The 14267-nt window shown below is 57.1% G+C and overlaps 1 protein-coding gene across 1 annotated transcript in view; it reads right to left on the bottom strand.

Annotated features, from left to right (window-relative positions):
* ZC3H7B (zinc finger CCCH-type containing 7B) overlaps nucleotides 1–14267 on the bottom strand; it is a 53161-nt gene that overhangs the window by 22022 nt on the left and 16872 nt on the right. The window contains exons 2-7 of the mRNA XM_059081046.2: nucleotides 12082–12140; nucleotides 8869–8902; nucleotides 8538–8735; nucleotides 7478–7636; nucleotides 4963–5043; nucleotides 4079–4135 (exon numbers count right to left, since the gene is read on the bottom strand). Of these exons, the coding sequence (XP_058937029.1) occupies nucleotides 4079–4135; nucleotides 4963–5043; nucleotides 7478–7636; nucleotides 8538–8735; nucleotides 8869–8902; nucleotides 12082–12134 (582 nt within the window). The 5' untranslated portion in view covers nucleotides 12135–12140. The remainder of the gene's footprint in view (nucleotides 1–4078; nucleotides 4136–4962; nucleotides 5044–7477; nucleotides 7637–8537; nucleotides 8736–8868; nucleotides 8903–12081; nucleotides 12141–14267) is intronic.

The raw sequence follows: 14267 nt of genomic DNA, 5'->3' as shown, positions 1-14267 counted from the left end.
TCGGGGGGGTGGGTGCACGGCCGCACACCAGTACACACGTGGGGCACCGGACTAGTGCGCCAGGGGCAGGGTCTGAGCTGGCCTCCTCCACCGTGGAGTCCACTCTGCCTGGGCTTCTTGCAGAACCCCATCACTGTGACCAGCCCTGGCCTCTGTGCATGTGGTGGGGGCCCCAGCAAGGCTGCAGGGTTGGGTGACCGGTTTGGCAGGGCCGGGGTGGCCACCGCCACGCACGGCACCATCTGTGGTCCCCTGGCTGCAGACTCCATGGACACCGAGGGTTGGCCCTTGTGGAACTGGGCATCCCACCCACATCTGCTGCGGCCCTTTGGCCATGGTCGTTTAGTCATTCAACAAAGATCTTCCGAGCACCTGCTGTGCGTGGCCAGTGCCACTCTGCTTGCTGTGATGAGTAGCTGACACGCTACGCACCCCCTCGCTGCCCGCAAGGGCCTGCAGGCGGGCTCCCTGTCCCTGGTCCTGGAAGAGGCCTGTGAGCTGGCTGGAGGGAAGGGGTGCGGGCACTGGCCTTGCCTCGGGCACCACCACCCTTATCCCATCCGCACAACCTCCCTCCCTGGGAACCGGGCACAACTGTCATCTCCCTTGTACACACGGGACCTAAGGCTAGGACATGACGTCATTTCCTCTAGGTCACACCATCAGTGAGAGGACCCCCAGGTCTCCGCTCTCGGGTGAGCTCAGTGCAGAACCAAGGGGATGGGGGCGCACACATCGTCCGGCGCGTGAGGAGAAGATGGTGAGGACAGAGAGGGAGGTTGGAAGCAGACCGTGGAGTGGCCTGAATGTCAGGCTACAGTATCTGGATGTTGATTAATCACAGTACTTTTAAACAGATACTTTATTATTTATTTGTTTATTTATTCGGCTGCACTGTGCGGCTTGTGGGATCTTAGTTCCCCAACCAGGGATTGAACCCGGGCCCTCAGCAGTGAAAGCACGCAGAGTCTTAACCACTGGACCAGCAGGGAAGTCCCTCAGATACTTTAATTTACAACCACTGAGGGTTTCTAAGCTGGGGAGAGCCCCACGAGGCCAGGTTGTCGGAGTTCATCCAGCAGCAGTGTTGGGGGACAGGAAGAGGAGTCCAGACAGTGTCAAGGAGACGAAAAGGGGAGGCCAGCCACGACCTGGAAGAATGGGATGCGACCTGAACCAGGGCAGTCACTGTGGGAAGAGAAGGAAGGAACGAGGATACCCCATAACATACCCAGCCAGGGTCTCCCCAGAGTTGCCCTATAATGCACAATGGTGCCACTATCAGCAGAAAACAAAAGGGAGCCCTAGTTTCTCTGGCTCCAGGAATGAGGCAGGAGCCCGAGATCTGGGAACTCTGGATAAGATCTGCCTGGATGACTCCCTGCCTCCCCATCCCCGCTGGCAGGAGGGAAGAGGAGCCCTGCACAGCCCCCTCCAGCCATGCTGGTTTCCGGGCCGTTCTTCGCACACACTGGGCACACTCCTGCCTCAGGGCCTTTGCACTGGCTGTTCCCTCTGCCTGGTCCCCTAGACCTCCTCAAAGTTCACTCCTCATCTCCTTTGGGTCTTTGCTCAAGTATCTCCCTCTCACTATTTACTGTTTAAAACTGCAACCCAGGGACTTCCCTGGGGGTCCAGTGGTTGAGACTTTGCCTCCCAATGCAGGGGGTGGGGGTTCGACCCCTGGTCACGGAGCTAAGAGCCCACATGCCTCACGGCCAAAAAACCAAAACAAAAAACAGAAGCATATCGTAACGAATTCAATAAAGACTTTAAAAATGGTCCAAAAATTTTTTTTAAAGTTAGGTTTAAAATAAATAAATAAATAAAATATAAAACCCCTGCAACCCCACCCCCACCCCCCACCAATAGCCTGGCCTCCCCAGCTCCCTGCTCCAAGGCACTGATCACTTTTTGTTTACCACTTTTTGTTTGTCTCCCCCAATTAGACCAAGTTTTATGAGGGTGGGGCTCTCTGGCTGTTTCTCCCTCTGCTGTGTCCCCAGTGCCTAGATCAACTCTATGATGGGCACACAGGAGCACTCAATAAATGTCTTCTGAATTGATGAATGAAATCAGTACCATCCGCCTTCAATGCTTTCCCAACACTCCTATGATGAAGACCTCACCAGGGACGAGGTGCTCTGGCTTCTATCCACTGTTCCAGCCCCACTGGGCCCCCTCCACTTGGTCCCTCCTACCCTCTGAGCTCCTCCCAGCCTCAGGGCCTTTGTACATACCTTGCCCTCTGGAAATGTTCTACCCACACACCCTGCCCCTGCCCTACTCTCAACTTCGGGTCTCGGCTTACAGATTGCTGACGCCCAGTCTAAATCAGGCCTCCCAGGCCCAGTGGCCCTCAGCTCCCCACCCTCTGCCTTTAGAGCTCTCCTCATGGTTTGTAACCAGAAACGGCTAGTGTCCATCTGCCCTGGACCGTGAGCCCTTTGAGGGCAGGGACCATGTTTGTTTTATTCAGCACGTAGGTACCCAGGCCCCAGCTCAGTGCCCGGCACATACTGGACGAACTCAGACAGGTCTCCTAACTTCTCTGCGCCTCAGTTTCTCCTTTGTGATAGTGGGTAAATAGCACCTCCCTCCAGGCATTGTGAAATTATTTGCGATTATGTATTCATTCACTCACTGCTATGGTCTGAATGTCTGCCCCCAGAAATTCATGTGTTGAAATCCTAACCCCCCCAAATTATGGTATTAGGAGGTGTGGTCTTTGGGAGGTGATTAGGTCATAAGAGGGGAGCCCTCATGAATGACATTACGGCCCTTATAAAAAAAAACCCAGAGAGATCCCTTCCACCCTTCATGTGAGGTTACAACTAGCAGACTATTTATGAACTGGGACGTGAGTCCTGTCTAGACATCGAGTCTGCCAGCACCTTGATCTTGGACTTCCCGGTCTCCAGAACTATGAGAAATAAATTTCTTTTGTTTATAAGTCACCCAAGTACATGGCTTTTTTTTTTTTTTTTTTTTTGGCTGCACCTCACGGCTTGCGGGATCTTAGTGCCCCGACCAGGGATCGAACCCGGGCCCCAGAAGTGAGAGCGCCGAGTCCTAACCACTGGACCGCCAGGGAATATTCCCGGCTTCTTGTTATAGCAGCCTGAACACGAACAGACTCAGACATTCACTTAATTTTATTTTTTGGGGGAGGACCCAGTAGGTGCCAGGCCTAACGATTTTTGGTCACAAACCATCATGACTGCTACACAGGCAGATCCACATCTGCCTCCCTTGCAGCCTGGTAGGCCCCAAGGGCAAGGACACGCCTAACTCAGCTCTGGCCCAGCGGCCGCTCAGGGGCCAGAAGTGGTTCCCTGGGAGTCTGTTGAGTGAATGAATGAAAGTGTTGTCATGCTCTGGGGGGACGGGGGCCTACTGTGTGACACTGGCCAAGTCCCCTCCCCACTCTCGTGCCTCACTCCCCCCTTCCGTACAACGAAGAGGCAGGACACCAGCCGCCACCAGTCGCGTTCCTACGGCCTGTCCCTTCCCAAGTCCACCTGAGCGGTCCCTGTATGGCGGGCGGTGGGGTTTGATGCGCGTGCTGGGCCCTGCCACTCCCGCCCCCAACCAGGACAAGGCCTGCTGGTCTGGTCTCAACTGCCTTTCTCCCTCCTTCCTACTCCCACCCTGCCTGCTGCTATCTGTTTTCCTTCTCAGGGGTCCACGAGGGAGGCTACCCCGACGGTCCCCCTGCGGCCACCACTCCCAGCACCGGCAGCCACAGCGCATCCCCAGACTTTGCCCCTGTGGTCACAGGAGGCCCCTCTTGGGACGTGGAGGTGCTGTGGGTCCCAGGGCTGCCCTCAAGACCCTGGCCCGGGCCCAAGCTGTCAGTCACCGCTCTTCCCAAGGCAGGGGCCTGCCTTGCAGCAGTGGGGACAAGGACAGATTGAGCCCGACCCTTCAGTGTGGGTACCTCTGGCCCTGCTTCTTGAGGTCATTTATATCCCAGAGAATGAACCCAAAGCTCTCATGATGGGTGAATCAAGATAGGTTGGTCCTGGGGCGGGTTGGGGTGGGGGAGGGAGGCTCGGGGTCCCGGTCTCCAGCATACCTGATCTGCCACACCAGCCGCAGTGCCGTTACTGAGCAGAGAAAAGGTTTCCAATTCCTGCCAGAGATCGGAGAGACGTGGGAAGAGATGACGACTCTGCGAACGTGCTCAGGGTCCCACCAGCCAGGGCAGCAGAGGAGCCCCAACCAGGCGGGTGGGGTCTGGGGTGCCCTCCGAGCTCCCTGCCCCCAGGCCTGCAGGGAGTCACCTGGGTCAGATTCAGGCGTTTTCTTCCTGCAACCGTGGCCTGGGCAGAGGACTTTCACATACACGCTCCCGCTGTGAGCCCGGCACTGTGCCAGGCACCACCTCAAACCTCTCTCCCTTTGATCCCCCACGAGCCCTCTGAGGTGGGCAGAATTTTTCCCACATCCCAGATGCGGGAAAAGAGGGCGGAGAGAGAACTGACTTGCTCAAGGTCACGGCAGAGATTCTAGAGCCATACCCTCCCCGGTGTGCAGCTTCCCAGCCAAATGTAGGAGCCACATGAGTGCACGTGGATCTGAACGAGCCAAACAGGTACCAGCATTTCAAATATGCACCACACAGGGGTGATGTGAGAACACGAGGCTAAAGGACGCCAGTGTCAACTGAGGCCATCTCCAGGGTGTTGAAATCGGCCAGGGCAGGAGACGGAGCGGCTTTGAACGGCTGATGTCTAAGGTGAGCTGGAAGCTCTGGCTGTTCTCTCCTTTGCCAAAAGGTTCTTCTGGAAGTCGTCCCAGGGCTTTCAGCCAACACAGGGACGATCACCTGCTGTCACCCCCCCTGTCCTGTCCTGGCCCCGGCCCCCTCACGCACAGCTCCCAAAGGCTCCTGGTGGCCCTCTTCAGGTCTCCCCATCTCCATCCCCGTCCAGGCCCCGGCGCCCAGGGCCCACCTACCTGGGGCCTCTTATACGCCTTCCGAACTCGCAGCCCGAGCTTCTGAGCCAGCTCCTGACCAAGGTGAGTTACACTTTCATCCTGGGAAGGAAAGACACAGGGTAGGGTGGTGAGTCTGCCCTGACTCACGAGCTGTGCTCCGCACACCTGTGCAGCCCTGCAAGGGGGTCCCTTTTAACCCGGGTTACGGGTAAGGAAGCAGGACCCTGGGGGGGGACGTGGGCTGCCCCAGTCACAGAGCCAGTGCGCGGTAGGGCCGGGGCCAGGAACCCACGCTTCTGTTTTGCCTTGTATTGTGGGGAGTGGACAGGAATAATTTGGGGGTTTTTCTTTCAGTATTTTCCTTTTGTTTCCACAGTTCATCACGTAACAGCGTCACCGTAGAAGGCTGAAATGTTAGAGAAAGAGCCACTGCTTCCCTGGATCAGCCCCACCCTCACCCTAGGCTTCCTCCTCAGGGGGAGCCCAGCCGACAGTGCTGCTGTGTTTCCCTGCAGATCTTACCTGGGAATTTACATACGTGCATATGGACGACAAAGGATGCTTAGTTTTGCTTTGTGGGGGTTTTTTTCTTTCTTTTTTTTTTATATAAGTGAGATCATATCATACCTATCATTTGTTTCTACAACTTGCTTCTTTCACCAAAAAATGTCTTGGAACTCTCTGCAAATGAGGTCACAGGGATGGAACACAGGCCCAAAGGAGCGAGGCCATGCGAAGTCTAGAATGCACCTGCTCCACGGTGGGTGCTGTTACAGAACCTGCATTCCTTCCCCCCTCCAAGTCTGTACTACTTTCTGTGTGCTGTGTGCCAGCCACAAGCCAGGGGCCGGGGACACCACAGTCACAGGGCAGACGGGGCCCAGGGCAGACGGGGCCCAGGCCTCACGGAGGCTCCAGTCTAGTGAGGAAATCAATCAAGAAACAGAGAGACAGTGACTGCAGTCTGGGCTACAAAGGGACGGCGGGGATCCTGTGACATCCTGTAGCTTCGTCGACCTCCCCACCTCACCGACGAACTACTAGAGTCCAGGGTCTGGGTCACCTCTGGTCCTGATGCCCAGCAAGGAGCAGGGCCCAGTCAGTGTTTACCCATAAGGACTGGAAAACGGGGGAGTTCTCCAACCCAAGGTCAGAAGCCCTTGTCTGGATACTCTCCCCAGGGGAGTTACCAGCCCTCGCAGGGCCCAGCTCCCTGACCTGTACGGTGGGGTGACAGCCACCCTGCCCCCCACCCCACGAGTGCGTAGTCATGGGACCCGGATGTGGACCTGCTTCAGATGCTGGAGAATGTAGTACAGGTTGGGCACTAGGTCATAAGAGAGGTTCTCAGCTGTGAAGTAAACTGCATTGGAGAAGCAAGAATAATAAACAGAAAGTATAACGCCAGCGAATGTTCTGAACACTTACTGTGTCCGGCCACTGTGCCGACTGCCCTGTGTGATTTTCTGATTCCATCCTCAGCACAGCCCTATGAGGCATGGTATGTTACCACCCCCACTTTATAGGGGTGCAAACTAAGACTCAGAGGGGTTAAACCTCGTGTCCAAGGTCACAGAGCTAGTAGGTGGCAGACTCAAGATTAGAACCCAAACGCAGGCCAGTTCTCTGGCACTGACATCCTTGATCACTGTGCAGACAGCCTCCTCTCTGCTCTGCCCACCCAAATTGCTTCTTCCAGCCCCTCCTCAAGCCCTGCCTCCTCCAGGAAGCCCTCCAGGATCCTGACCACTCCTGAACTCTCTCAGCCCTTCCTGGGCAGCTTTTACCCTTCTCCAAGCCCTTTCACACCCATTATGTCAGAGATAAAGCAGGAAAGGGCACTTTATAGATGTGGAACTGCTGTGCAGAGAGGGGCGGTGCTTTGTCTGAGATCATGCCAGGGCTCTGTAGCGGAGCCAGGCCTAGACCCCAGGCTCGTCTTCATTTGTCTCCTAATAGACTGTGGGTCCCTGACAGGCACAGACCTGAGCACTCCATGGGCACTCAGTAAACAGTTGTTAAGCTGACGAATGAATGCAGAGGGGCTGTGTGCCCAGCTGTGCGTGGGCTGGGGCAAGCAAGACCCTCGACTGGTTTTCTTCCCATTGACCGTCCCCGCCCGATGACAGCCTGGACATCAGGTCCCCACACATGTGGCACCCCGTCTGGTGCCCACTGCAACCCTGTGCTCTCAGAGTGTGCAAGTTAAGAGTCAGACTGCCTGGGTTCAAGTCTCGGCTCCGGCACCCCCTAGCCGGGATCTTGGGTAAGTTTCTTTTTCTCTGTGCCTCTGTCTCCTCATCTTTAAAATGGGGATAATAATAGTGTCCATCTCTCTCTCTATCTCTAAGGATTGTCACAAGGATTAAGTAAGTCAATACACACTGTATTTTCAGCAACGCCTGGTGTCGATATCAGTGTCTCAGCGGAGGAAAGCGAGGCTCAGAGAGGTGTGGTGCCTGGCCCCAGAGAGGGCCAGTGCAGAGGGCTGGGAGCCTGGCCTCTGCGGGCAAGGCTGTGGGGCCGCACTCACGTGGGGCAGGGCCAGGGAGCACCGGCTGCTGCACGCGTAGGCCTCCTTGTGGCGCCCCAGCTCGGTCAGGGCCCGCGCCTTGCGGAACAGAGCCCGGATGTTGTCTCCGTCCAGGCCCAGAGCCTTCTCGCTGTCCTCCAGCGCCTTCTCATACAGGCCCTGCCAGAGAGGAGCAGGAAGCGGCCGGTCAGCCTGTTACCCTCCCTCCCCCAGCCTCCTGCCCCCACCTGGACTGGGGACCAGCCTCCCTTCCCTGCAGAGGAGGAGGAGGTCAGGGAGGGGCTGGAGAGCTCCGGGAGACAGCTCTGGCGTTCAGGCTCGGTCGAGGGCATCCGTGCGTCCAGCCGAAGGGGCTGCTGTGGGGCACGGGCAGGACATGGAGGGGAAAGGCCTTTAAACTGTACAGTGATGAGCCCGGTCACTCCGAAGACCACGGACTGAGAGGAATAAAGGCGCCTCTAGAGGAAGTGAAATCCGGACGGCAGCTCAGCACGCAGAACGCTGGGAACGGGCGTCGGGTAGGCCTGTTTATCCAGAACGGTCTGGATCGTCTGCAGAGCCCGCGCGGCAGGGCTCCCACGGGGTCAGGGAATGACTGAGTCAGTGAGCGAGGACGGGGAAGAGGAGGAGGCGGCTGGAGACGGAGGGAGGAGGGAAGGAGGAGGAAGCTGGAAGTCTGGGGAAAGGAGTTAAGGGTGAGGGTGTGAGGAGGGCAGGAGCCCCGGGGGAGGAGCAGGAACACTCAGAGGTTTGCAGAAAGAGGCGGTGGACACGATGAGGGCAGCAGCCCTCAGCCCTGACGGCCCACAGGCGCCTGCCAGGGCCCAGGCCAGCCCGGGAGTCTAACTTAGCTCATCTGGGGGAGGGCTTGCGCATCAATACCATTCAAACCTTTTTTTTTTTTTTACTACGCATTAGCCCTCTAAAAGCTCTCCAGGTGTGTCTGTTGCGCGCTGGGGTCGAGAGCCACGGGAGCGGACGCTGGAGCTGCAGAGGCTCATGGGGGCGGGGGCCCAGCCTCTGGGGCTGTCGGGGCAGCGGCTGCAGGAGAGGAGCTCACCATGGTGAAGTAGCAGGCGGCCCTGTTGACGTGCAGCTTGCACAGCAGCTCCCGGGGCAGGGACACCTGGTCAGAGGCGGCGTAGTCGGCCACGTTCAGCCCTTCCATGTACTGCACCAGCGCCTGCCTGTGGTCCTTCTCCCGGAACAGGTCATTGCCCTCAGCGAACAGGTTCTGCACCAGCTTGAGCAGAAAGGCCTGCCGGGGCGGGGTGCAGCGGGGCTCAGGGGACTTTGGCCACTCAGCCCCAGCCCTGGCACCCGGGCCCCACGCCCCCCCACCACGGACACTCCGCCCTTCACCTTCCTCCAGCCCGGCCCCTGACGCTCACCTCATATTCTTCTTGCTTCAGGGGTAGGGTCGACCTATAGGAAAAGGAGAAGGACGCAAGGTCTGGGTGGGCCTGGAGTTCCCAGCCTCCCGGAGGCCCAGGAGCCAGAGCCTCAGATGAGAGACTGCGCCTAGAGCCGGCTCCCCAGCTCCGACCTCAGACAGCACCTTGTGGACTGGGGTCAGGGGATAGCCGTTTTTTTTCTCCTTAAATCGACACCATGCTGGCCCTCTCTTTCCAATGGAAGATTGGATGAAGATCTTGTGTCCGCCCCAGGGCCTGGCAGCCAGGCTTTCCCAGGTGCAGATGCTGAGAAAGAGCTCCGGCTCCAGCCGGCTGTCCTCTGCCTAAGGAACCAGCCCTTGGGAACGACCGTGTCCCCCCAGACCAAACCTGCAACTGCAGGCCCTTGGGTGGCACCCGAAGTCCACCTCAGGACCCCTTAGTTTGGGAGTCTCTGCACTTCTGTCCCTGCCCGCAAAACCCACACAACCCCAGCCAAGGCCCAGAACCTAACCCCTCATGCCAGACTCGGAAAAGTAGATGGGGTCTTACGCACCCTCTCCTGCCCATGGCCAAAAAAAATGCCAGCTCGGTACAGAAGCAAAGCATCAGCCCAGGAGCCTTGAGGCACACCTCTGAGGCTAAATGGCAGGGCTGGAAGGGAGCTGGGGTTTGTCTTCTGGTCTCTCGTGTCACAGAGGGGAAAACAGACATTCAGAGAGGGGCAGTGACTTGCTCAAGGTCACAGAGCAGATCAGAGCCAGGGCCAGAGGGCAGGGCTGGGGCTCTTTCTGAACACCTGGGCGAAAAAGAGCAGCCTAAGCTAGTAAGTGACAAGTGGTGAGAGGAGATGCCGGAGGTCCCCTGTGTGGGTGGGAGAAGGTGTCCCTGATTATGACAGCGGGGCCGGTCACCCGCCCTCTCACTTGCCTCCCACCGTCAGAGACCAGGGCCCGTCCCTCCTGCCCCAGCGCTGGCCCCACCACTGTCCTCCTGACAGGTCTCCCACCTCCAGCCTCTCCTCTTCCAGCATCAGCTTCGTCTTCAATAGATCAATACCCTGTCCTCAAAGTCGCCTCGTCCTGGTGTTTAAGGCTCTACACAAGCCATCCATCCACCTGTCCAGACCACTTTATGGCTCCTACGGTGCTCTGTGCCCAGAGGTGCCTAATAAACGTTTGCTAAGCACACGAGGTCGGTACGTGAGGAAACAGTCATTTTTAAAGGAGCAGGTCCTACTACGTATGCAAGCAGTCCCTCAGGAGACCAACACATGGGTTCCCAAGAAGGCTGTTGCTAAACCTTCTCAGAGCTCCCCTTTGGGAAGGGGAAGGAGGACACAAGGCTAACATTGATCCCAAGCACAAGGACCCTGGGAGGCAAGTGGCATCATCTCCATTTCGCAGGCACTGAGACCACCAGGAAGCAGGGACGCCGGGATGTGGATCTAGGTCGGGGGCTCAGAGTCCCAGCTCCGCCAAAATCAGTGACCTCACAACAGAATTCTTGGGACTTCCCTGGTGGCGCAGTGGTTAAGAATCTGCCTGCCAATGCAGGGGACACGGGTTCGATCCCTGGTCTGGGAAAATCGCACAGGCTGCGGAGCAACTAAGCCCGTGCGCCGCAACTACTGAGCCTGTGCTCTAGAGCCCGTGAGCCACAACTACTGAGCCCACGTGCCACAACTACTGAAGCCTGCATGCCTAGAGTCCGTGCTCCGCAACAGAGAGCAGCCCCCGCTCACCGCAACTAGAGAAAGCCCACGTGCAGCCACAAAGACCCAATGTAGCCAAAAACAAATAAATAAAAATAAATAAATTTATTTTTAAAAAAACCAGAATTCTTAAAATAGATAACCAACAAGGACCTACTGTATAGGACAGGGAACTCTGCTCTGTAACAACCTAAATGGGAAAGGAAGTTGAAAATGAATAGATACTTGTATATGTATAACTGAATCACTTTGCTGTACATCTGAAACTAACACAACATTGTTAATCGACTACACTCCAATGTAAAGTAAAAAATTTAAAAAAAAGACAGACTCCCCAAAGCTTGCCTTGTTCACCAGACTGGCCTCTGAATAAAACTCAGGCACTTCCCCAAAATCAAAGCCCTCCCCCCCCACGGAAGAGGAACCCCCAGTGAAGGGCAGCTCTGAGCAGGCTGGAGCCAGGAAAAGTGGCTGTGTTGCAAGTAGAGGAAGGAGAGCGTGTTGTGTGAATATAAACAGGAACAGATCTTGTGTGTGTGTGTGTGTGTGTGTGTGTGTGTGTGTGTGTGTGTGTGTGTGTGAAAAGGGACCCAGCTTGTGGTGAAAAGGCAGGTCGCGTTTTGCAGGTCTCTGTGAGAGAACAAAATTGGGGAGTACATGAGGGTGTGTAGATGCAAATCCCAGTTCTGTGGGGAGTCGTATTTAAGAAAAAGAACACAAAATGAGAAACAAAGAATTGCTTAGGGCGCCTTTCAGGGCTTCAGAAAGGACCGGTGCAAGCGAGGGGCCAGGAGCTTATGCTTCATTAGTATCATGATAAACACACCTCGGAGGGTCCATTTCAGAGAGATAAAAGAAAAGGGTTAGTAAAAATATTTTACGTGTAAAGAAAAAGATGAAAAAACAAACATGGCATGTGGGTACAGGGGGCAAATAATGCAGAGAGTCAGCTTGACCAGGCTTGGAGTCAGCGAGACCCAGGTTAGAATTCCGTCACTTAATAGCTGTGTGACTGTACACACGTATCTTAACCTCTCTGAGCCTCAGTTTTCTCATCTGCAAAATGGAGACAAGACGACCCGCTTTACTGGGCTGCTGTGAAGCTTAGAGAGATGATGGATGTGGAGGGCCCAGCACGGAGCCAGGAAGACATGCTCAGTAAGCCAGAACTAGGGATATATTATAAGATGTGCACAGACAAGCAAGAGAATTAACAGGGAGCGTAGGAGCAGGCATGGAGGGGGAGGGTAAAATGATATGCCAGATGAGACCAAAGGGTAACCAGGGTCAGGGAGCTTGTATGTGCGGGGCGGGTTCATGGCTCAGGGTTAGGGGTACCTCTGGCCCCTGCCATGCCGGCCCCTTCCCAGCCTGTCCCACCTCCTCACTCCCCAACACACAGGCAGCCTGAGCAGCAAAGGGAGGGAGGGCTGGAGGGCGCGTGCTCCGGGGGTGCCTCAGAGGACCCCGCCCAGCCGGGCCCGTCACACACTCACTGAATGAACTGCAGCCCCTTCTCGATGTCCGCTTTCCGTCTCTGCCTCTCCATCAGTCTCTGGGGAGAGAACACAGCCCATCAGGCAGTCAGCGGGGGGCAGTCACCGTCCAACCCCCAGGTCCCCAACATGTGCTCCCTTACTCCCGTGCTCAACCCACCTCACAGGTGCCAGGCCGGGTGGCGGGAGTGTCCCCCAGGGCGGTGACCTGTCTCGAGGTCTACGCAAAGTGTCTGAACCAGGGACGCAGCTCTGCCCTCCACACCCACGTCCCACTGGGCCCTGAGTTTTACACAGTGACTTTGGTGGGCCCGGGCTGCTTGGAGGCCACCTGCCCTTTCCCATGCATGGCTGGGGCTCCAATACTGCACAGGATACCCTCAAGTTCAAGGGAGAAACCTTGTTTTACCACTAAGCACAGTGTGTGGAGAAGAGACACAGGAAAACAATGCCGATGATCACAGCTACAATGTAGCACCGCACGTGGGCCAGGCACTCTGTATGAGGGTCTCACTGAATCTGCCATGAGGCGGGTGTCATTTTGTCCCCATTTCACCAAGGAGGAAACCAAAGCTCAGGGAGCCCGCTTCATGAGCTGGCTGGCCCCCACTGCACCAGGCCGGGGCGGCCCGGTACCTGCACCATCTCGGCGAGGCGGAGGGAGTTCCCCACGTTACGGATGAGGGGGACCGAGGCTCAGCGGGGCGGAGGGATGGCCCGAAGCTGCACAGCAAGTGAAAGGCGCTCCGGAGATGCAGGGAGTGAAAACTGAAGGCGGGGGTGCTTAAGCAGAAAGAAGGCTCAGACAGAGCAGCTGGGGGTCTGGTCCCTCCAGGGTGAGCCCCCGGGAGCTGGGAGCTCATGGCCAGGTCCAGACAGCCCGCCTGGCTCCCCCTCCCTGCAACCATGGAGGTCAGCTGGTCCCACGCAGTGACAGGCAGGAGGGGGCTGGGCCTTCCCCAGGTCAGAATCTGAGGCTGGGGTGCCCACGGCCCAGATGGCCAGCACTTTCTGTCCCAGCCATTCATGGGCCCTTTCCATGCTCTGCCCCATCAAACTGTTACTGCAAGAGGATATGGTCAAGGCCGGGAGGTGGGACTGCCCAGCCCGGGACTGGGGGACGGGCCTCCCGCTTTGGACCTCGGGCCCCGCACAGCATTCACAGAGGGCTGGTATTCATTTGGACACGGGGAGTGGATCCTCGCTGCCTCGCTGGCAAAGAGGTGGAAAAAAGGTGTAAAAAACACCCAGCTACTTTGGAGAGGCAGCAAGTGTATCAAATTGACACCTAAAACTTCTCTACTTCCTTGTCCTTTATTTCCTCCTGGGTTCTACCATGCTGTCCTCACAGAAGGTAAGCAGGCAGGGGTCACTAAGCCCATTTTACAGACGAGGAAAGTGGGGCACGAAGAAGTGAAGTCTCTTTCCCAAGGTCACTCGACCAGTGAGCGGGCAAACAGGGCTGGAACCCAGCTTGTCAAGGGCCACATCCTGCCCCACACTCTGAGCTCTGAGATGCCGTGTGGCCCCGGGCCCGCAGGGGAGCCTCTGCAAGGCTCCAAGGAGACGAGAGTAGGGGAACAAAGAGCTCAGGCCACCGGAACCTCCCTCCTCCCGCCTGTCCTTCCCAGGAGGGGTAGAGCCACAGCGCGTCTTCAGGCTCCCAGAACCCTGTCGCACACAGCAGCTCCCCACGCCAGGCAGGGCCAGGGCTCTGGACTCAGACCCGTGTGTGAAGGCCAGCATGTGCACACAAAGTGACTTTGGACTGCAGTCATTTTTGTGATGGGGAAAGCGGGGCTGATGGCACTCCCACGGCATTGGCTGTCGTGAGGGGTTAGACTGGTGCAGAGCGCCTGGCTCAGAGCAACAGTCCAACAACCGCGAAGTGTGTGTCCTCCAGCACCGCTCCTCCCTCCTGCCAAAACCTCTGCAAGTGTCTCCTGGGACGGACTCGAGGATCCTGTTCTCCCTCAGGAGGCAGGCTGTGGTGGCCCCGGGCCGCCTGTGCCTCGCCGAGCAGGTCTCTTGGTCCGTCTCTCTGTCCTCAGTGTCCCTGTCTGTGACACAAGCTCTCACCATCCTCACACCCACGCCCCACGCAGGCTTGAAGCTGGAACAGGCTGCTGGGGTTTCCTGTCTCCTAGCCTGCGCCTCTGCAGTTCCTTCCACCGGTGCAGCCATGC

The sequence above is a fragment of the Kogia breviceps genome, chromosome 12 (assembly GCF_026419965.1).
Source record: "Kogia breviceps isolate mKogBre1 chromosome 12, mKogBre1 haplotype 1, whole genome shotgun sequence".
Classification (NCBI taxonomy): Eukaryota; Metazoa; Chordata; class Mammalia; order Artiodactyla; family Physeteridae; genus Kogia; species Kogia breviceps.
This window is presented reverse-complemented; position numbering and strand designations above follow the sequence as displayed.